Source organism: Gossypium hirsutum, chromosome A12 (genome assembly GCF_007990345.1).
Source record: "Gossypium hirsutum isolate 1008001.06 chromosome A12, Gossypium_hirsutum_v2.1, whole genome shotgun sequence".
In the NCBI taxonomy this organism is placed as follows: Eukaryota; Viridiplantae; Streptophyta; class Magnoliopsida; order Malvales; family Malvaceae; genus Gossypium; species Gossypium hirsutum.
Genome location: NC_053435.1, coordinates 16,607,516 through 16,630,996, shown reverse-complemented (window position 1 = coordinate 16,630,996; position 23,481 = coordinate 16,607,516). Strand labels below are relative to the sequence as shown.

The 23,481-nt window shown below is 31.7% G+C and overlaps 1 protein-coding gene across 2 annotated transcripts; it reads left to right on the top strand.

The window, feature by feature from the left end:
• The first annotated feature begins 6,822 nt into the window (after positions 1-6,822).
• LOC107926505 (protein DA1-related 1) lies at positions 6,823-12,412 on the top strand. 2 transcript variants are annotated; one of them, XM_041084056.1, is made up of 13 exons: positions 6,823-7,092; positions 7,227-7,259; positions 7,878-8,020; positions 8,230-8,320; positions 9,019-9,340; positions 9,830-9,950; positions 10,103-10,186; positions 10,759-10,878; positions 10,998-11,210; positions 11,291-11,353; positions 11,459-11,577; positions 11,672-11,730; positions 11,815-12,412. In XM_041084056.1, the coding sequence occupies exons 3-13, from the start codon at positions 7,919-7,921 to the stop codon at positions 12,168-12,170; spliced, it is 1,650 nt and encodes a 549-aa protein (XP_040939990.1). In that variant the 5' UTR covers positions 6,823-7,092; positions 7,227-7,259; positions 7,878-7,918; the 3' UTR covers positions 12,171-12,412. The 2 variants fall into 2 exon arrangements, with proteins under 2 accessions (XP_040939990.1, XP_040939991.1); XM_041084057.1 differs by having other exon boundaries at positions 6,845-7,092; positions 9,022-9,340.
• The last annotated feature ends 11,069 nt before the right edge of the window (positions 12,413-23,481 follow it).

Here is a 23,481-nt window from a genome sequence, read left to right as displayed (position 1 = left end):
GGTCGAGAAAGTGATGATGATGACGATGACGATGATGATGGTGATGACGGTGAATCAAACAATTCAAGTGATTTTGAAATGGAATTAACAAGAGATGCTATAGCTTCTAGTTTAATGAATTCACTTTAAATTGATGCTATTGTAAAATTTTTAGTATTTATATTTGGTATATAAATATTATCCCTTTTTGAGACTTTAATCCAAATATATGTAATATTTTAATTTGTTAGGTTTATATTTTCTATGTTATGTTAATATCTAATATGAATTATATATTCATACTATATTTTAAAATAAAATAATACAAATGTGTTAAAACATTAATTAAAAATAAAAAAAAATAATTTTTAAAATAATACAATTCTGTCAATATTTAATTACAAATATTTAATTATTATATTTTAATATTTTAATATAGTTTATATATTCTAATTAAATTTAATAAATAATTAATATTAATTACTTAGAAATATTTAAAATTAATATTATATATTAATTTTTTTAACAATAAGTTATAATAAATTATTTTATATTATTGATAAAATATCATAATATTAACTAATTTAAACATTATTTAAATACATATTTGCTACTTTATAATATCATGTCTAAAATAGACATTTTATTTTCCCAAAGCACTTTTTAACAGCAATACCAAACACCTAAAATTTTCAAAAGCACTTCTCAAAAGCACTTTTCCACCGCACTTTTTAAAAGCACTTTTCAAAAGCATTGCCAAACACACCCTAAGATGTCTTCAACATCTTGTGCAACATCCGTAAGGTTGGTAAAGCTCAAAATGCCTGATGGGTTTTCAACCAACCTTCTCTGTATGCAACACTTTTTTTAACAGTGCCAATGAAATAGGGTGATTTTTTTCTAGAGGGGTGAAAGAAAGTAAATATAAAGTTGTTGAGTATTTCTATTTATCCTTTATGTGGGCAGAGTTGTGCATTTATATAATATAATTATTGTTCATTGATGTAATGTCTAGGTAGGTTCTATGTATGCCAATACGTATTCTATTTTAGACTTAACACGTGTTTATGCGATCCCATATGTGATTTCAAATGTGATCTCGCAAGAGGGTATAAGTTCCCCTCCCGTGAACACTCAATATCATGCGAGCTCGATATGCGAGCTCAATATGCAAACCACCTAGAGTCCGACGCAGATCTATTTGGTTTGTGAGTCAATAATAGTAAATATCATAACAAGAGTAGTTTTGGTAATTATTTACTTTAACTTGTCTTAATATATAAATTTTTTATTTTTATAATTATATAGATATAATTGTTAAAAGAGTAAAAAATATAATAGTGGATTTTATAAACCAAATTTTCTTTAAATAATTTTTTTTCTCTTAATCGCATTTCCAAAAATTATTTCCAAGCTTCCCATCTATTGAGAAGAAAATTAGATCTTTGCTTCTCACCTTAACTAGTTTCATTTATTCCCAAAGTTGGGCCTTCTATCTCAGCTTTGATTCTTCCTCTCATCCATTTTTAATTCAGGTGCTTTATTTCTATGATTACTTCGAATATATATATACACGCATAACTCCTAAAAACCCTTTAAATTAGAAGTTCAAATTTATGATTCAATTGAACTATGATTCAATTGACATTTTAAAGATATTTATTCAATCTCTACTATAATAAAATTCTTAATTAAGTTGATATCACGAGTTAAATGAACATTAACCTAATAGAAAAAATATTAAAATAATATATTTATTATTTTTAATTAAAAATACGTAATTATACAATTTAAATTTTTATATGATATCTCTAATATTGTAAATTTTTAATTAAATTAGTGTTACAAGTTAATCAAATACCAATTTAATTAGAAAAAAAAAACAAAACTGAATATGTGTTTGATAAACTATTGAAATTTTTATTTCATTGAAAAATTAAATTTTCAATATTTAAGTTTTTAAATGTGTTTGATAACTATAATAAATATTCACTTATTTAAAATTTTTAACAAAAAAATGCGGAATAAATACTTATCACTAAGGTTGAAAAGGTGGTGTTAATTTTATTTTTAGAAAAATTATCTTCAAATTAAATTATCTCATTACTTTTTTAAGTAAATAAAATATTCAAATTATTATTTTCAATTTTTATCTCAAAATATTAAAAAATAATATAAATTATTATATTAAAAAATTAAAATTATGAAATAAGTAATTTTCAAAATCCATTTTTTATTATCAAACAATATAATTATAATATGCATTTAAGTTTGGGAATAATTTACATAGGGATAATCCTAAAAGTTAAGGTTTTTAGGCACCAATAAAATTTTGCCACATCTTCAAATTTTAAATATATAAATTTATTATTATACACTCATCCATAGAGAAAATATTTTATAAGCTTTTCTCATCACATTATTCATGGTCCGTTTTTAATTATTTAATAACATTTCAACAATTTTTTCCATGCCATTGACACATAATTTTGGTGATTTTTTTTTACCTTGAACCCTGAATATAGAACCCCGAACCTTAAACCCTACACTTAGAACCTTAAACCATAACCATAACCATAACCATAACCCCAAACTCATAACCCGTAACTTTGAACCATTGAACCTGAACCCATAAACATGAACTATGAACCTCAAACCCAAACCCGAACCCTAAACATTAAATCCCAAATCCAAACCCTAAACCTTGGGGTTCAAGGTTCAGGATTTGAGTTCAAGATTTGCGGTTCTGGATTCAGGTTCAGAGTAAAATAATTACTAAAATTATGTGTTGACATAGAAAAATTGCATAAAAATTACTAATTTTTTTAAAATTGGTTGCACAAATATTAAAAATTATTAACTTATGGAAAAAAACAAAATTAATAAAATTTGTAAAAGAAGAAAAAAATGTTTGTTTATAATTTAAAAAAAATAATTATTTTAAGTAATTTAATTAAAGTTAAATTAAGTAGAGAAGATATTAGATATAGATGAGTGTATAATAATATTTTGTTATCTTTAAAATTTAATGATGTGACACTATTTTATTGGTACCTAAAAACTATACTTTTTAAGATATCCTAATATAATTTATTCACTTAAATTTTACTAACATAACAATTTTATAATATAAATTTAACATTTATTTAGTTCTAACATAACAATTTTATAATATAAATTTAACACTTATTTAGTTCTAAAAATTATGTCAACACTTAGAGTTTAATTTATCAAAAATAAAATAAAAAACACCTAAATATCACATTCAGTTATTTTAAGTTTTAATGTAATATTTGGAATAAAAACTTAATATATATCCTAATTTGATATCTAATTTTCTGTTTCACCAATTTGGCACTTGAAGATCATTAAAAATAATATTTTTAGTTAGTATTTTTATTAAAAATGATTTAATTCATTTTAAAAGATTAATGATAAATTTAATTAAAAAAATAAGTACCAAATTAATAAAAAAATGTAACATTAGAAGTTAAATTTATTATTATGCAATAGAAACATAGGAATAGCTATGTAATTTAAAATTTGTATAATATTTTATAAAAACAATTTACTTCTGAAAAAAAAAACACTACTTTAAAACTGCCCACTAGTCAATATAACTTCTCCATCGCTTTTCTTTCAACATTCTTCACTCTTTTTTTCTTTTTTCTTTTTTCCTTTTTTCCTTTTTTTCCACCCAGAATTTCTAGTTTTGTTCATTCGAAAGCATTAGGGCATCTTCTGCGCTGTTTCCAGCTGTTGTCAGTTTGTAACAACTGATGCATGCAACTATTGTCTGTTTATAAACCTACAGTGATATTTATTTAAATTAATGGATGAGATGCTTATAAAATTATATATCCACTGATTAGTAGTATCTTCTGACCAAAGAAGGGAAATTTCCTTTTTCCAGTATTCAAATAATTAAAGGGTGTCTCCTGCAGATTATACGTATGCAATTTGGGTTTGTTTTAAATGTTACTGAGAATGAGATTAAGTCCATTTTTGTGCTTCAAATTAGATGATCTAAAATATAATGCTCAAATAAATTATGAGATATTAAATTTTGTTTTCAGCATTTTTGAGTTCTTTTATGTTAAAGCCAGAGTGAGTTGAAAATTTATGGAAAATGTGGAACAAGGTTTGGATAATTGCTTTATATATATGTATAGCTGAGTTCATGTTAGCATAAGTCTTTTCTCCCTTTCATTTTTCCTTTTCTATGTAGAAGTTACTGAATTATAATTATGAACAGAAAGGATGGAAGTCAATATTCTTAAAGTAAATTGGGTTCAATTATTTATCAAATAATTAATTATATTTAGGTAATTATTTCACATGGACTATTGCGTATCTAATCTCACTCCCTCCTTTAGCTTTCGTCTTTTAGTGTTAGTATCAGTCGCATACTGCTTTTGCCCTTGATATTTTTCTTAATCTCTACCTATTTCACCGTTTGCCCACTCAGCTTAATACTGAGATTTACGACCTACTTAAAAAATCACCTATAAATAGTTAACGCTGAATTATATCGAATAACGTTTACATTCTCTATATTATTATCACTTGGATTTTTTAAATACAATTTAAACAGACATGATAAATTTTCAATTTTCTTTAATAAATAATTATACATGGGGATATTAATGAATTTCGGTAACTTATATATGCAGTTTTCTTTCTATATCACTGCATTCTTACTTGATTAAGGTAACCTACTAATTTTTTCTAAATAATGGAGGTTAACTACACTTTAATTAAATAATGAACTTTATTTTTATACTTTCAGTTCATAATACAATTTTTTTTAGTTAATATTAAATTTAAGCAAACTCATAAAAAAATAAATATATGTCAACTCTATTTTTTTTAAACGCGTTATCCTCTTATTTACTTATTTAATAATTAGGGAAGAATTATGGATAATTGATATCAAAAAATTTAAAACCAATTGTTTATTTTTAGTAATTTTTAAATTTACACTTTTATATATATATATATATATATTAGAAATTGGAATACCGAGTGAAAGAAATAAAGATTAATTACGCCCAAAATCAGAAGGCAAAGGGAGAGAGGTTGGCGGGGGCTTGACCCAATAAAATGGGAAATTATTGTTTGTGTCTTTAAAAATTTTAAAAATTTTAAAAAATTTAAATTAATATGTAATAAATTGTAGTTTGATCCTTCCAAAAAATATTAAATTTTTAATTCAATCCTTTTGAAAACCATAAAAATATAAATTAATATAAAGATGAAATTACATTTTAACTCTTATGAAAAAGTATAAAACTTAATCCGAATCTTGACCCCTAATTTTTTATTTTTTATTTTACCCCTGTCAAAAATAGCTAAACTTTGTAGGTACTTAATTAAAAAGATTTAGTATTGAAATTATCAAACTTCAGCTAGCACCTAATTAACTGCCATCAATAAAAAGCAGCCTGAAAGCTACACATCTATACGCAACCGAACAAGAAAACTATAATTTATTTATTTTTATTTATATAAATATATCACCTAATCTATAACAAACCAATAAAGTCTTGCATGCACTGACTAATTTGAGTAAACTTTTTTTTTAAATAAATTATTGATTAAGTATAATCTGAACAAGCACTTAGACTCATGAAATTTAGCTGTCTCTAGATTGAGGGCACATGCAAATGAAAGGTATGGTGTTGGATACAAGAAATAGAATAGTAAACAAAAAAAGCATGCACATGCTTATACACTCATTAGGAACCTTATATGTATATATTGCAGATGATTGATTATCATATAAAAAATGTTTCTATGGATAATGGATCTTTCAAATTTACTTTTTAAGCTTCCTTTAGAAAAGAAAAAAATGAAGGGTTATCTTTTCAAGCTATTTGGTATTGACATTAGGAGTAGTTTTTTAACTTGTTTCTTGAAAATTTTACTATTTTTGCTGGTTTGGGTTTATTTTTGAGGAGTTTTTTTTTAAAAAATGAATAAACTAATGAAACTTTAAGTGAGATAAAAAAAATTTTAAATAGTAAACTGAAAGAATAAAAATAATTCAAAAGGGCGACATTGGTTGGTTGTAGAATATTGGCCAAAAGTTCCATAGAGATTCTTGAACTAAGAGTTAGATTATATTTTGTCGTATCTATTTAAAAAGAGTAAATTTGTCATTTTTATTAAAAATTTTATCTATTTATATGGTTAAAAATTGGTATAAGAAAACCCGACAATGACATATGTCGTGTTATGTGTACCTTATATTGACATATAAAAAGTAATTTTTAATAATAAAAATAGATGATTCCTTTATAAATTAAATAGATAAAATTCTAATAGAAAAACTAGTTTGTTCTTTAATCTAATTTACAAATGTTAATTTAACTATTTTTTCTAGACAAAATATAATCTAACTTTTAATATAGAGAACTTCTTAATATGATATTAAATAATAATGCATAATGTACTCATATTTTGAATCAAATTAAACCAGCTTCAACAATTTATTAATGGGTTATTATTAAAAAAAAGGGTGAGCTTATTGTTTTGCCATTTAACATAATGTGATTCGTGGGGCAGTGACCTAAAAGGAGGGGTGCTAAAACTAGGGACACAAAATAAACCAGAGTAAGTACAGAGTAACTGCAAGTGCCCCCCACAAAACTCAACTGCAAAAGGAAGATCAAGAAATGAAATTCAAGTCCTACCTTCTTTTCTTTCCTCTCTCTCTCCCTCTCTCATTGTCATGTTTTTCAACAAGAAAAGCAAAAAAAGCTGAAGTGTTATTGACGTGTAGTGGAGTGTGGTGGAAAATGGGCAATAACATGAAGGACCCACTTGTTAATGTAACAATTCAACAAACCCATATGCCTTTTCTTCATTCCTTTAATCTGCTTTATAAAAAACCAATCTTTTTGGTGGTTGTTACGCTAAACATCATACACCCGGATGATCGCTATTTTCAATTTCCCAACCCTGCTTTCACTGTGATTTTGTTTTTGCTTAGGATTCAAGCTCTCTTTTTAATTCATACTCTCTACTTTTTTCTACTTTATCTTTCACTAGGAATTGGTTATTTAACACTTTCTTTCTTTTTTTTTTGTCTGTCACAAGAAGAAAAGAAAGGTCAGTTTTTTTCTATTTTCTTTCTAAGATGATGGCAATTAAGGGTCTAACTTGGAATATCCTTTTGTCTCCTATAATTCCATGACTATGCATTCATATCAATTTCGTGTTGTTCCTGATCTGGGATTCATCAGGTTCTGCTGTTTCTGCATATTCTTCACTCTTTGGTTAGTCTTTGTTTCTTTTTAACTTTTTTCTTTATTCACTTCGTCGCCTATTGTTTGATATCATTTTGATTTCCAGTATTTATATATAATTTGTTTTACTCATCAATATTGGTTCTTCTAGTTTTGAGTGCTTACATATTTATATGAATATGAGAGGAGATGAGATGAGATGAGGCAATTTAAGGCCACCGAAAGCAATAATTGTAGGAAAGTCTGGGAAATTGGATTCTGGTCCTTGGGGAAATTTATTTTATGGGATTGAATTTGGGAAATCCATATTGTACTTAAGAAAATTTCATTGCATTTGGTAACCCCTTTGAGTTTTATGATTTGGGTCAAAACTTGTACTGTCATTGACTAGTTTCTCTTTTATCTATTATTTATGTTAAAAATAGTTTTTGTATGATTGAAGTCAACAGCCTTGACAGTCGGTCAATTTAGATAATGCCTCCTAAAGTGGAAACTCCTTTATATATTTTACGAGAATCATATCTAACGCTATATAAACACTTATTGTTTTCTAATAATGGCTTTCCCCTATCTATAGTTATAGTTGCAATTCCATTTCGGGAGTCAAAATTGTTTTTGCTTTCCTAACTGGATGACTTGGTGTTGCAGGCAAAAGAACACTGCTTGGTTAGCAAAAAGCATTTCAAATAATGGGTTGGCTGACCAAGATTCTTAAAGGTTCAAGTAATAAAGGGCGATATCATGAGAGATATGGAGATGGTAGAACTTGGGATGAACCTCGCCGTTCAACAGTACTGCCCTGTTCTTTATAAGTATTCACTGGTTGCTTGTGTTCAGATATCATCAGTGTTTATAATATGATTTCATTGTTACACCTTTGTCTATGCATGTAATGTTATGATTCATAAACTTCAGTCTGCACAATCCTATTTCATTCATTCCTATGAGGTTTCTTCTAGTGTTAACTCTGTGAGTCTTTTTTCGGAAAACTACGATGCAGGAAGGCTCTGATGGTTTTGACAAAGATGAAATTGATTGTGCTATTGCAATTTCCCTTTCAGAAGTAGACCAAAAAGGCAAGAAAGTAATAGGTATGGTTGCATGTTTGAAGCACTGATCATGCAAATAAACACTATGCTTTACTAGTTAAAAGGTGACAGAGATGGTTTTGACCCTTCAAGCCTCTACTCTTTAATCATTGTTTTCAGAAATAAGTTTTGTTTTTTTTTAGTATCCAAATTGCTCTGAATGTTCGGAAATTAAACTGGCACATAATTATTTCTGGTTGAATCTTACATTTAAAGATCTTGAACTGGGTAACTAGGAAGATTAGTTTCATTTACCTCTTTGATGTCATAGTGACCATTTGGGAAACCTTATGACCAGTACAATGTGGTCCTGAACCTAAACTAGTTCTAATATAATTTATAGTGCAAATGTGAACTGATTTGAAACAAAATCCGTCCATAGCAAACTGATTCTTTCGCCGTAAGAAAATTGCCCAAGCTGACAAAATTTAGAATCAGCTCCATTTATCCTTTCCTGAACTGGTTGAATGTGTTAGATGACCCCATATCTATATCCATATCCAAAATGAATTAATAGAACTCTTCAATTCTTCATCCCTGTGTTTGGTCAGATGGAGAAAATGAAAATCAAAAGGATAATTGTTTTCTTCAGAAGTTTTTGTATCAGGATTTGGGGGTTGGTTTTCAACTTGGTTCCTGAGTTTTAATGCGTTATAAAGTTATTCATACATCAGCTCTCATGTTTCCTATTGACTTGGTAGAAGATGAGTCTGAACCGGAGGAGGAATCGGACGAGGATGTAACATTTGATGAAGGTCACATAGAGGATGATGATGAAAAATATGTTGAATCTCATGTGGAGGAGGAAGAGGACAGCTATGCTAAAGCTCGTGAAGAGAAAGAGGATGACCGACATGCCAAAGTTCAGCAAGAGGAAGATGAAGATCTCGCTAAAGTTCAATTGGAAGAAGATGAACAACTTGCTAAGGCAATTCAAGAAAGTTTAAATGTGGAGTCTCCACCTCGTTCTGGTCATGGGGGTTTATTTTCTCCTTATCCATTCTTCTTTTCAGCTAGTTACAGGTAATTTACCCGTACATAAATTTCTGTATTAAGTTCTTATTGATTTCTAAATCGACTAGTGTAGAAGTGGGAAGCTAATCAATACTAAATGCATTGTTGACAAAGTCAGAAAATTGCTTAGAGCTTACTTGTAGACATCAATGTCAGACCTAGACACAGTTGATGCCAACTTTCCAGTCTTAATGCAAAATATAGTTTTCTGTTTGATTAAAATGGGTAATCACTTTGGTTGGAACAAATGTGTGATGTATGAATAAGTTGCATCTCTCTCTTGGTTGCTGCCTTGCTGGGGCGGGGTTGCATTATTTACTCTGTTGAATATAAGGATTCCTAGATAGTTAGTGCATTATAGTACTTATGCAACATTGCACAATCAGACATGAGTTCCAAGTATATAAAATGATACATTTTTTTCTTTGAAATTAGTTGACTTTATTTGCATGTATCTTACGAAAGCCAACCTAGTTTACAAAATCATGCTGCTTGCAGAATCTGTGCTGGTTGCAATGCTGAGATTGGTCATGGACGATACCTTAGTTGCATGGGTTCTGTTTGGCATCCAGAATGTTTCCGCTGTCATGCTTGCAACCAGCCAATTAATGATTACGAGGTGTATATGTCATCTAGTTTATCTATATTTAGTTTGAAACTGTTGAACATGGTGCTCTAATCGTTATCCTACTTTGTGTTGTACATGGTTTACAGACGTGTATGTTGTATGCTATATAGCCTAATCTTAAAAGTTTGTTTTTCTGGTGATAGTTTTCGGTTTCAGGGAATCGTCCTTTTCATAAATCCTGCTATAAAGAGCAGCATCATCCAAAATGTGATGTTTGCAGGAAATTTGTAAGTGCTAAAATCCATCTCAGGGTCCTATCAACCTTATTTATTTTACATAAACTTGTTTTCTTATCTCTTTATCTAATATAAAGTTATAGCTGTGCATCTAAATTAATTGATAACTATGTGATTCATCTGTAGATGAAGGGAGTGTTGGTTAGGTTTTTTCATCAAATATTTTGATTAGTAAATTGAATACATCGAAGAGGTAGACCAACAGGAACACCTGGCTTCTTTTAACCTAGTTTGAGACTAATACCAGCATATGCTAACTATCCTGAAGTGGCATTTCTAAATATACCTATTAGCCATCATAGGCTTCTAAATCTGAGGAAACTCCTGATCAAGTGTTCTTAATATTGATTGTTGACCGCTGTACGAGCCAGCTGCACACTGTCTAAGCCACCTTTCATGTGTTTTTCATGGAATCATCAAGATATATGATATTTCAGAGTCTTTTTAATTCAAGTTAGGACCATGTGTTATCCAGTTTAAGCATTAACATGTTGAAAATCAAGGCTTTTTTTTTTTTTTTGCCTATGATAACAGTTAAATGCTGACCTCATTTCTTTTCGCAGATACCGACAAATCCAGCTGGTCTAATTGAGTACAGGGCACATCCCTACTGGATGCAAAAGTACTGCCCCTCTCATGAGCGTGATGGCACTCCTCGCTGTTGTAGTTGCGAAAGAATGGAGGTGAGTTGAAAGAATGGTTCCTTTCTCTTTTAGAAACGGAAAGAAGAGAATGAAATTCTTTTATAGTTATACAAAGAATATATGTAGTATATCTTTAATAACCCTTCTAATGCTTGCAGCCTGTAGATGTAAAATATATATCACTTGATGATGGTCGGAGGCTGTGCCTAGAGTGTCTAGATTCTGCAATTATGGATACTCATGAATGCCAACCTCTCTACCTTGAAATCCAAGAATTTTATGAAGGATTAAATATGAAAGTTGAACAACAGGTTCCTCTCCTTCTGGTTGAGAGGCAAGCTCTAAATGAGGCCATGGAGGGAGAAAAGAATGTAAGGCTTGAACATTGAAAGCTTTATCTGTCAGTGGAAATTTCCTTAGTCTTGTTTACCATAGTGTTACTTGTGGTCAGGGCCATCATCACTTACCAGAAACTAGAGGACTCTGCTTGTCGGAGGAGCAGACAGTTACCACCGTATGAATTTCCTCTCTGATTCTTACTTCTTAACTCCTGTAGTTCAGTTTTATCAAGATGCCTTTATGTTTAACTGGATTTCCAACATTTTATTCAAATTACCAGGTCTTAAGGAGGCCAAGGATTGGGGCTGGCTATCGGTTCATAGACATGATTACTGAACCTCATAGGCTAATTCGTCGATGTGAAGTTACAGCTATTCTCATTTTGTATGGTCTTCCTAGGTATTGTCTCGTGTTTCTTTTCGGTGCTGTATTTCTGTTATCTTTACCTTTGATATAAATGGCCTAAAAACGGAATATCATTTTCGATATACAGGTTGCTGACAGGATCTATCCTGGCTCATGAGATGATGCACGCTTGGCTTAGGCTTAAAGGTGGTTGTTTGTTCTACCAGTTGATGATCAATGCTTTCATCTTTTTTATGGTATGGACTATTAACAGAGTGGAAATCTTGGCAGGTTATCCAAATCTGAGTCCGGAAGTTGAGGAAGGAATATGTCAGGTTTTGGCACATATGTGGTTGGACTCTGAGATCTATGCTGCGGCGGGAAGTGATGCAGCTTCATCGTCATCCTCGTCATCTGCATCTTCTTCTTCATCATCATCACCATCATCATCCTCTTCCACATCATCAAAGAAAGGAAAGCGCTCGGATTTTGAGAAGAAACTTGGCGGCTTTTTTAAGCACCAGATTGAGTCAGATTCATCCACAGCGTATGGAGAGGGATTCAGGCAAGGTAATCAAGCAGTGAACAAGTACGGTCTTAAAAGGACCCTTGATCATATTCGGATGACAGGAAGCTTCCCTTTTTGATTCACGAATCTTTCTTTTCACATAATTCGAGAACCAGATTCCTGTCTATTAAAATCTTATACAATAGAAAAAAAATACAGAAATAATACATTATAGAACTGAATAAGCAAATGAAGATGTTCATTTGCGACTACTGTAATTTTCTCCTCACATAGTATGTTATTAGTTATTACACTGTACTTGAATTCTATTAAACCATAAGAAAGAGACAAATAAATGTAGTATATATCTATTACGTTGTACACTTATTTTGTTTATTATTTCTTTTCCTAAAAAGCATTTCTTCTGGGTTGTTCCTTCCATTTCTTAGGAGCTCTGTAGAATGTGATGAAATGTTTGACCATTTTGTGATACATACAGGGTCCAATATTGAGATTAACAGCTTGCAACACCTTGGATCGTTCTTGGAGCTCATCTAGACTAATGCAAAGTGAAAGAGCCAACCGCACAATCGTTTCATGTGTGGTGGGCTTGACAGGAACTCCTTTCAATTTTGGACAGATTTCATGTGCTAAAACAAGGAACAAAGTCCTGCTATTTAACTCTTAAACCCTTTCCTAACTTTCCTAGTGTAGTTTGAAATTCTCTTGGAATACTTCTAGTGAGGCAATGTCCATTGCACTGGTTAAAGGATTTTCACCAAGGGTGCTCCCATGTTCTTCATGTCGAATGCAAAGAACATTACATCTTTTTCAACAAACACTACACTTACAGGTATTAGACTACCAACCAAAGCTTTTCCCAGGATAATTACAACTGGAAAAACTCTTTAGGCCAGCATTTTTCTTGATAGTGGTAGGCCACTGAGTATCTCGTGCGCCATCATTAGAATCTTATGCTTCCAGCAAATATCGGACAATTTTTAGATAATGTTGGAGGTATTATAAGACTAGCCTTCACTTGAACAGGCTCAAAGAGAGAGAATTGCATTACCACCAAGTTCAACTTGGCCAAACAGCAGTGTCCCTATTCCGGAAGCAGCCTCCTTTGTCACAACTCATACCGATGACAGCTAATGTTCAGCCATGGACGCAAGCACAGCAAAAGATGATAATACCCTCATTATGTTGTGAAATAAAATGTTAGTTAATTTGAGTTAGTTATATTTTTTATTGGAAAGGTGCGTTTGAGTCTAAGGGGTAGTGATTCAGAGCATTTTGGAGATTTTATGATTTTAATTGATACAGTGCATATCACTGAGGTTCTTATAACTGGTCGATGTAACAACTTGAAAAACGGATTTGTCACTGCAATTTCTGTTGGCCATATACAGGCTAGCATGAGAATGGGCAATTATTCCGGAAAACACTTAGGGAAATCTTATACGTGCTTTTTCTTTCTCTCTCGTCTCTTTCCTTCTTTTTTCTGTCAACAATTTCTTCTGCATCAAGGGTACCAGAGCTGCTTGATTTTCCATGGTTGGGGATGGCGTCACCACGCGTACTCAGAAGGAGGTTGGGCAACTTCAGCAAGAGCTTTCTAAGTTAACTTGGATAAGAAATTGGAGACCCGTTTGGGAAGCTTTCAGGATGAATTTCGTGTTGAACTCAAGATTGTTTCCCAGGATAAAGGCAAAGGAATTCTTGGGGGTGCTCCCCTAGGTTTTCCTCCCAATGATACTACTGTTACTGCTCCTGTTGATTCTAGATCTATTCAGGGGGTTTAGTGGATTGTGACTCTCGTACTTTCAAGCAGCTAGATTGTTCCAAGTTTGATGGGACTAATTTTCGAGGTTGGTAGGTCAAGATGGAGCAATACTTTGAGGGGGGAGGGAGTACCTGGCTCTTCCAAGGTCCATATTGTCATGTTACATTGGGAGGGGAAGGCCTTGGACTGGCACCATTACACTCAACAGAAAGGAGGATTCCACTTGTTCACTTGGGACTCTTATTTCGGAAGCTTGAGGAATAGTTTTGGCTCAGATTGATTCCAAGATCCAATGGAAAATCTCGTTTCCTTGAAGCAAAGGGGGTTTGTTGACAATTACCATAATGCTTTTGTAAGTCTCTTAAATAAATTGGAACTCTCAAAGACTTATGCTCTCGACATTTTCTCTAGTTTGAAGCCTAAAATTGACCAATTTTTGTGTTTGTTTGAGCTGAAGCCTCTAGTTGAAGGGTTTCTAATAGCTAGGCAGGTGGAGAGTTGTTGGAAAAATTCAATTTAAAAACGGTTTTTTATTATAGTGGAAAATTAAAATTTTAAAATTGAATCAGTTTGTTATATTTATAGCAATAAATTTTTCTTGAAAAGTATTTGTGCTTTGTGTAAAACAAATCTTAGTCATTCCCAACTTTTAACCGAACAGTTTTCTTCACTATTCTCGTACCATAAATCACTTTGAGTGTGGACTCGAACAATCACGAATCAAACACAAAACTAAAAATAATTTCTTACTTTCAGTAAGAAAATAATTCTCTCAATAGAAACCAATAAAATTGTTATTACTATTAAATAGAATTTATACTTAGAAAATAAATTTTCACAATTTTCGAGCACAATAACAATATTTCAAAATTGTGTTAAACTTATTTTTTAGCCTACCAGTCTCATATATTTATAGAGAAAGATAGGAAAATTCTAGTTGAATTAATAGAATACGAATAATACTTATCTGACAGAAAAACTAGTCTCCTAGTTTAACTAGAGTTGCCGCCCCTCATATGTATTATGAGTGGTTTTGGGCCTCTCCTATCTTGAGTCCAATTATATGTGCTTCCTAGACTTTTAACTCATCACTTTATAATATAATCCAATCCAATACATGTTTTTTTTTCCAAAATAAATATTATTTTTCCAAATTAATTTAAGTAGATAAATTAAATTTTCAATTAAATAATTTTCTCAACTCAATTCTAATTTCGTTAAAATCATTACAACTTTATCGTAAGGGAATCTATGAGAAAATATATTTAATTTATATATTCAATGGATTCACAATGACCAATTAATATAATTCCATTTTCGAACTTCAATTATTTGATTAAATAATAATTTGAAAAACTTAAATTAATTCTCAAGTCATTTTCATTCTTAGTGAGAAAACACATTCTTTCCCGAATATGACCCATTTCTCTAACTTTATAATTTCCATCTATTTTTGTTCGTTTGGTTCTATATACAATCAATTTCTTGTTTCAACGAGCTAGCGGAGAGACCACTTGGACGTATATAACTAGGGCTCAATTTATTTATAATTAAGTTCCAGCTTTTCGTCTATTAATCATAAACTCATTTAATCACGAACTCATTCCATTATAGTATCGTGACTGATCTCTTCCTAATTACATGCCATTATGAAAGCTACTTGATCAGTGCTTATCCAATGCCCTTGTCATATGTGTGTTACCCTCATAGGATATCCTTAATCTCTTTGGGATAAATTTGTTCTCCCAATATGATCCTACTTTATCTCATGGTAATCATTATATCTTCCTCCATGTAAAGTCAATTACTTCAAATAGTAATCAATTTATTTATCACAAAGGCAAATGATTCGTGGTCATATTTACTTTTCATCTATCATGTATTACCGATGAAAGAATATCATTTACCCTTTGGTCAGGCTATGAATTCCACTACTATGAATGATATGAATTCCACTATTGTGAATGATGCTACATACTGCAGAAGTTGTACACCTAATATGCCGACTTTGGTTCCTTATTTATTTGAACTCAGGCTTTTACTTACATTAAAGTATACTAGTCGCACGTACATAGTCCATCATCCGCTCAAGATTAAGATATGTTACACTATGAACATCAAAAATGAATAAACTTATAAACGGACCTAGGATCTATTCTACTTAGGTTCTATTTGATGTATTATTAGTCTAGTTAGTCACATCTATGTTTCTATCTTTTAAGATTCATTTGCTTTGATGCTCAAGGTAAAACATCTTCCTAATTGGACTTGATAGATGACATATTAGTCTTTCAATCGATTTGCTAATTTTCGATTAAAGTAAAGACATGTTTAAGTTCATCTACTAATACAAGATGTCTTTCTATATTATGATTCAACCACGTAATACCACTTAGTATTAGTTAAACATTAGATAAACATTGAGCCAATATTTGCTTCAATTTTGCTTTGCGTGCAAAACCATTAAGGACAATATACAAAGAGTATTAATGTAATCAATAAATATTTTTATTAAACCATTTTTTTTAAAAAAATACAAGTATACAAAGCAAATATATTACATTTAGGGCACCAGATCCAACAAGAGTATTGTTACTAATACTCAAAGAATGAGTTTTTCTCATGTCTTCAGGTTCGTTAGTAAGGCTTCCATTCTTTTCTCATCCCTGTGCCTTCTTCCAGATCTTCAACCACCTCAACTGTGAGTCAGGCTTCTAATGCTCCTCGTTCCACCTCAAACACTACCAAGCCTTCCACTAAGTTTTCCTTTCCACTGACATTGAGGAAAGAAGTAAAAGGGGACTATGCTTTTAGTGTAAGGCTAAATATGCTCCTAGTCACAAATGTACCAAGTCTCAATTGTATCAGACTAGTTATTATGAATTCTTTGAATAAAAAAATTAAATATATTTCCTCATAGATTTCTTTACGTTAAAGTTGTAATGACTTTAACGATATTAGAATTGGGTTGAAAAAATTATTTAATTGAGAAATTAATTTAGTTAATTAAATTAATTGAATAAATAATATTTATTTAGGGAAATAAAAAATAAATATTAGGATGGTTTAAATTATAAAGTGTTGGGTTAAAAGTCTAAGAAGCACATATAATTAGACCTAATACATAAGAGGCCCCAAACCTCTTTATAACCCTTTATGTGTATATATATATATATTAAAAAAATAATTTTTATCTCTTTATAACCCATTGACTAGCCCATATGAGATATTAAAATAAGAAAAAAAGTATTCTTTTAAGTCGCTTGCAATAATTTCTTTTGCTATAATTTAGGCTTCACACTAGACCAAACCAATTGATTTTGATCCTATTTGAAATAATTGGTTGCATTACTACTCGTACAAATGACATTTTTAATGCCTTTATTTTCCTTTGAATCTTAATTTTTTGTGTGTATTTTGTCCCAACTTTTTAAAGTTATTTTGCAAGTGACTTGAATTAGAGCACTCTTTTTCTTATTTTAATATCTCTCATGGGTTAGCCGATGAGTTATAAAGGACTAAAAATGATTTTTTTTAAATATTTTTGAAAATTTTAGAGTTAGGACTAAATTGATAGATTTTGTAAATGTTGAAGGCCAAATTTTGTTGAATTTTCTAGAATTAGAACTAAAATGACAATTTTTATAAACATTAAAGGCTAAATTTGTAGAACTTTTTATATTTAGGATTAAATTAATAGAATGTGTAAACATTAGAAGGCTAATTTTTGTTACTAGACCAATAAAAAAAGCTCACACCAACTCAAAGTGACTAAAATATTTAATTTCGGTCGTTTAGTGACTAAATTGAAAAAACTAATAGTTGGGTGACCAAAATAAAATGAAAGGTATAGTTGGGTGATCATTTTTGTAGTGTTCCCATAAAAAATTAATTTTCAGCATGGATTTAATATTTCACATCATCATTTAACAAATAAAATTTAACAAAAATGGTTAATTTACACATTTCAAAATGCATAAAAATTAATTTATCTAAATTTTTTAAATAAATAAATCAAAATATAATTCACCCTAAGTAGAGATATATGTTTTTTTTCTTATCAAATACTAGTTATATAGAGTTTATTACTCAAAAAAGTTATTTTTTTTAAAATTACCATAATAGGCCAATTTAGGGAAAACCCTTCTCGTCGGAAGTGTTTTCCCAGTGTTATATTAAGGTTTAAGGTTGTTTGGGTTTATTTAGAGTTTTTTTATGGTTTTTAGTGTTTAAGGGTTTAAAGCTAGGGTTTTAAAGTAGGGTTTTGGATTTTAAATTTTAAATTGATAAAATTTTTAAAATAATAATAATTGTAATTATTGAATTTAAATATTCTTATTTACACTAATCGTATATTCAAATTTGATTTTGAAAATCGTTTAAAAATCAAAACTCAGAGTACTCGGTTTGGATGTAGAACTAGTTTTAAAAATCTTTGCTTTTTTTTAATCTTAAATTGATCCGATATTTCAGTAAAATACTTATCCAATGCATTAATTTTGTGAAATGAAAACAATATTCTTCTAAAAAAACATAATAATAAAAATCATCGGTACAATATAAATGTTCAATAGAATGATAAATTAATCAGTCCAAATGCCAATCAAAATCTGTGCCATATTGGGATGATCGATGGTTGCATGCTGGATTCCTTCTTAATTCTTCCTCCAAGTGGGGTTGTGGTCTCGGTAGCTCCTCATCTTCACTTTCGATCGATTACGATCTGTGCGTTCTCGGTTGACATCTTGCATCCTTTAGTTTAAGAATAGGTGGTTGGGAAGATGACCCACCTTGGTAAAACAAATATCCAGGAGGTGTTTGCGTCATAAACTGTGAATAAGCATAATTATGTTGAGTCTCATACACTAACGGGATAACGAGTGGACTATTCGTTGGTGCTTGAAACATAGACGACCTATACATCGTCGTTGGCATCATCGTCATCAGAAAAGTAGATGGCATGAGCATGTAATACATCAGAGATGGATGTCCAAAAGACCAACCTGACATGGAACTAGAAGTAAAAAAATGTGGTGCAACATATAATGCTTGTGTGAAGATAATAGGGTTAGAATACGCACCAAAATAAGACAGTACATACTGACCGGTAAGTGGTGTAGGTATTGGTGCTGCAACCATTAGTGTTGGTTATTTCACAGGCGCTGATAATGGAGCCACCTCGCCAACCCTTGAATTTAAAGAGAGCCGTCGTAACCTACTCGTATGGGGATGTCGACGTCTTATTTCTCCCCCGTACAAAAATGGCTTGCTATGGATCCTAAATCATGGCATGTACTATAACACCCCAAAATTTTAGAATTTAAATGTGAGAATCTACAGTAATTAATTTTTGTATCTGTGGTTCTGTGCTCTGCTTATGTGTTCGAGGTATGGAGTTTGAGTTGCATCGTTCAAAGTTTTATCATTTTAGAATAAACCCTATTCATACATCACATAACAATGTGTAAATCTGTGTGATCCTATGTCAAGAATTAGCCTGCTGGCTCACTGTTAAGCATCTGTTTTTTATTCTATCTGGTTCTAAGTTTGAATCCCGTAATATACAAGAGTGAATATTTTTGTTAAATATGGGAAGTTGATTAGAAGTTAATAGAATTTTAAAGTATCATTTTCTTATTCGTTATTTTTTTGCGTCATTTTCATTTCTTTTCCTTTTTATTTCCAATACTTTTACTTTTCTTTTTTTTCATTTTGAATGTGGTCGCAAGTGGATACGGTCTAGTCGAGATTATACACTGTAAATCACATCGATGGAAAGGCTATCGAGTAAGTCTCAGCCAGTCAGTTGTTTGTATGGTTGTCCTTTTATTCTTCATAAGTTACTCTAAGTTAAGTATTATGAGTTCCATGTGAATCGTTGGCAGAGGATTGTTGATTTTTCTATTTAGGTAGAAGTATCGGAAGTGGTGAACAGTGACACACCAATTCCAACGATTGCTGTTGATTTTTCAGTTGGTATTGAGTTAATTGAAAGTTTCGTGTCAACACTTTCGACTTGGGTTTTATGAGTGAAATTGGAAATGGTTGTCGATAAAATAACTTAATTGTTTAATTGAATGCTTGTTTTAGGCTTTGGAGATCCTCTTTGTTGTTGTTGCTTCTAAATCTCTTCAGATGCGTGCCGAAAACTTTAATTTTTATGAGTTTTAGTCTCCGAAAATAGTGGCTATCGACACCACAAAACCAAGCACACGGACGTGTGTCTAGGCCGCATGAGCCACACTACCATATGTCAAGCCCGTGGTTGGCCGTGTAACTCACTATTTATCGATTTGAGGCCACACGGGTAAGACACATGGGCGTATGTCCAGGCCGTGTGTGGCCATATTAGTGCAGGGTTCACATGAGCAAGGACATGGGTGTGTGTCTAGGCCATGTAACTTACTGTTCATTATCTTAGTGCTACATGGGTAAGGACACGGGCTTGTGTCTAGACCACATGATCAGGGACATGGGCGTGTGCTCAAGCAGTGTAACTCATTGTTTATGTTTTGCAACCATACGGGCAAGGCCATAGGCGTGTGTCCAGGCTATGTAGCATATAAATTGAGTTTGAATCTTGAGTTTTTGAGGCCGTGTGTATGGCCGACATTGATATTGTAACATCCCGAATTAGGGCCTAGTCAGAACAGTGGTTTTGAGACAACAAATCTGAGATAAAAATAATTTTTATATGATTCTTATGAGGTCTATGATGAGAATTCATGCTTATGTGAAAGTTTCTTAAAGAAATTCTATGCATAAAATGTCTAATTGCACTTGAGGGACCAAATTGAATAAAATGCAAAACTTACATTCTAGAAGCTTTAAGCATGAAATTGTTTTAGATTATGAATTAGAAGGTCCTAATTAGAAATTTTATCAATTTCTATAATTTTGGACAAAAATGAGCATGCATAGGAAAAATTTGAAAGAAAGACCCTAAGGACATTTTGGTCATTTGGTAATTAAAAGAATAAAAAGGGAAAATCAAAGCAAAAATGTGCTCATCTTCTCCAAGTGTTAGTCGAAATTTCCAATAGCCATAGCTAGGGTTTTGTTCAACATTTCAAGCTTGATTGTAAGTGCTCCCTAACCTCGTTTTTAATATTCTTTACATTTTTGAAGTCCTTGAAGCATCATCTATCCATTTCTAGCTATATTTTGAACAAGGTTTCATGTATGAAATTTGGCCCATGCATGTATTTTGATGGTTAATGGAGGAATATGAATGTTTGATGCATGATAAACATCTTTTACTAGATGATTTTTAGTGAAAACACCTAAAAAGGACTTGTTTATAAAAGTGTAAAAGTAGGTAGTAAAAATGTGAAATAAAGGAAAGTGTGGGCTGATATGAGCATGGTATAAGTTCGACTAGGCTTGGATAACCAAAAAAATGCACACATTTCATTTTACGAGCCTAGGGACTAAATCGTAAATAAGTAAAAAAATAGGGGTAATTTTACCAAAGTATGAATAATGGAATGATTTGAATAATGTGATTAATAAAAAAGTTAAATTTGGTATTATAAATCAAGAAAAACGTGAACCAAGTTTTGATCGAGGAAAGAATAAAGTATACGACGATTAGGCTCGATTACCATCATTTTGTACCGAGGTAAATACATGTGTAAATAATGTGACAATGTATTATATTTTGATGTGTTGATATTATGTGATAAATGTTTTATCAATATTATGTATGTTATGCCTAATGATAACTTTGTAAGTATGAATGATATTGGTCGTTATCCACGACATTACGAGCAAGTACGATAGAGCGCCTATGTGTATATGAGAAAGAATCTTGTTTGAACCTTAAGAATAGTTTAGGATACAAGTGACATGCCACTAGGAATTAAGAAATTCAAACTCATTGAGTTGGTCTGGGTTCGTGATATATATGAGGCATTCGGGCTCGTTGAGTTGGTCTGAGTTCATTATGGATGCGATACATGTAATTGGGTTCCAGGCAATGTTCTTGTGTGTCCTACCGGTGGCTAGGTAATCCTTGAGTGGGTCGGATACCTGACAGCTTATGCGAGCAGCCCGTGTAGTTACACCTTGATCAATAGCTTATATGAGCAAGCCCATAAGTAGCTTCTTTACGAGCGTTACATGTTATGAGGTAGCTTTGGCTACGTATGTATATGTGGCACTTATGTGCAAGTTTTTTGCGTATCCAATAGTATTCCGAGTGTTCAATGGGTGATGCAATGGATGTGATGAAAGTCCCAAGGAGGGCATGTTAAAGAGGTATGGTTATATGATATACTGCGATAAGTACAGGTATGCACGCAAAACCCATGAATAATGCCTTGATAAAGAATGATTTGTGATGAGAAAGTATATATGTACATATGATAAGTAAGTCAAAAGGTTTAAATGATGAATAATCCTTATGTATGTGTTACTATGTCTTTGCATGTTAATTACTTACTATCATTGCATATTATTTGCATGTGGACTTACTAAGCTTTAATGCTTACCCTCTCTCTTTCCATCCTTTGTAGTTTGGCCAAGCTAGCTTGGGGATCAGAAGCTGGCGGAGTATTCGATCACACTATCAAAAGAATATTGGGTAGAGTGAAATTGTTATTTTGAGTATGGTATGTATAGTGGACTTGGTCATTTTTTGATATGTGTCATGCTATTTGGCCAAATTGTGAAGGCCTATGATGTTGATAATTCATTTTGTAATAGCCATGTGTATGGCTCATAATTGATTATTGGATTGTAATGTCTAATTATTCATGTATGCATGTGTTAATGCCTTGATGATGTGCTATGTGGTTTGTTTGATGGATATATGATGAGGAATAAATTAAGTACTTCGAAATAAGGAATGACTTAATGACTTAAGATGACTATAGACATGAATGTGTAATTTGAGGTTATGGTAACAAATTTGATTATGCATAAAATTGGTGTGGAATGCTTCCAATTGGTGTGACTAATTGAATGTGTAATAGAACGACATTATGAAGATGTGAAAGTGCCATGGTGTTGAATAATTGAGTGTTTTAAATAGGTCATATTACATTCTATGAAATATGTTTGAGTGTATAAATGATTGAGGGTGACAATTGGCTTGGAAAATAGCCTTTAAATGGTCCATAGGGTAGACATACGAACATATGTCTAGGCCGTGTATGACACACGGTCCGCCCCAAGGGCGTGTTGAATAGTCGTGTGTCCCTTGCACCTAAATTTTACAAGTCAGTATGCCAGTAGTAAACACACGGGCTAAGACATGGGCGTGTGTCTTGGCCGTGTGAGAGACACGACCTACCCATATGGGCGTGTACTCTGGCTGTGTGAAGTCTGCACCAGTTTATGAAAAATTCATTTATTTTTAATTGACCATATGGTCTGGCTACACGGGCGTGTGATACAGCCGTGTGACCCTAAACTGGTGCTGACATCATAGTTAGAGAGTTACACGACCGGAAGACACAGGCGTGTCGAGAGCACACGGGTGTGTCCCCTGTCTCACACGGACGTGTGGCTCTATATTAGGAAAATTTTCTCAAACCTTTTTAAATTTTTTGATTTAGTCCCGAATCTTTTTTGATGGTTGTTTTGGGCCTTGTAGGCCCGTATCAGGGACAAACTGTGTATGTATGAATGAAGTTGTTTTGAAGAAAAAATTTTATAGCCC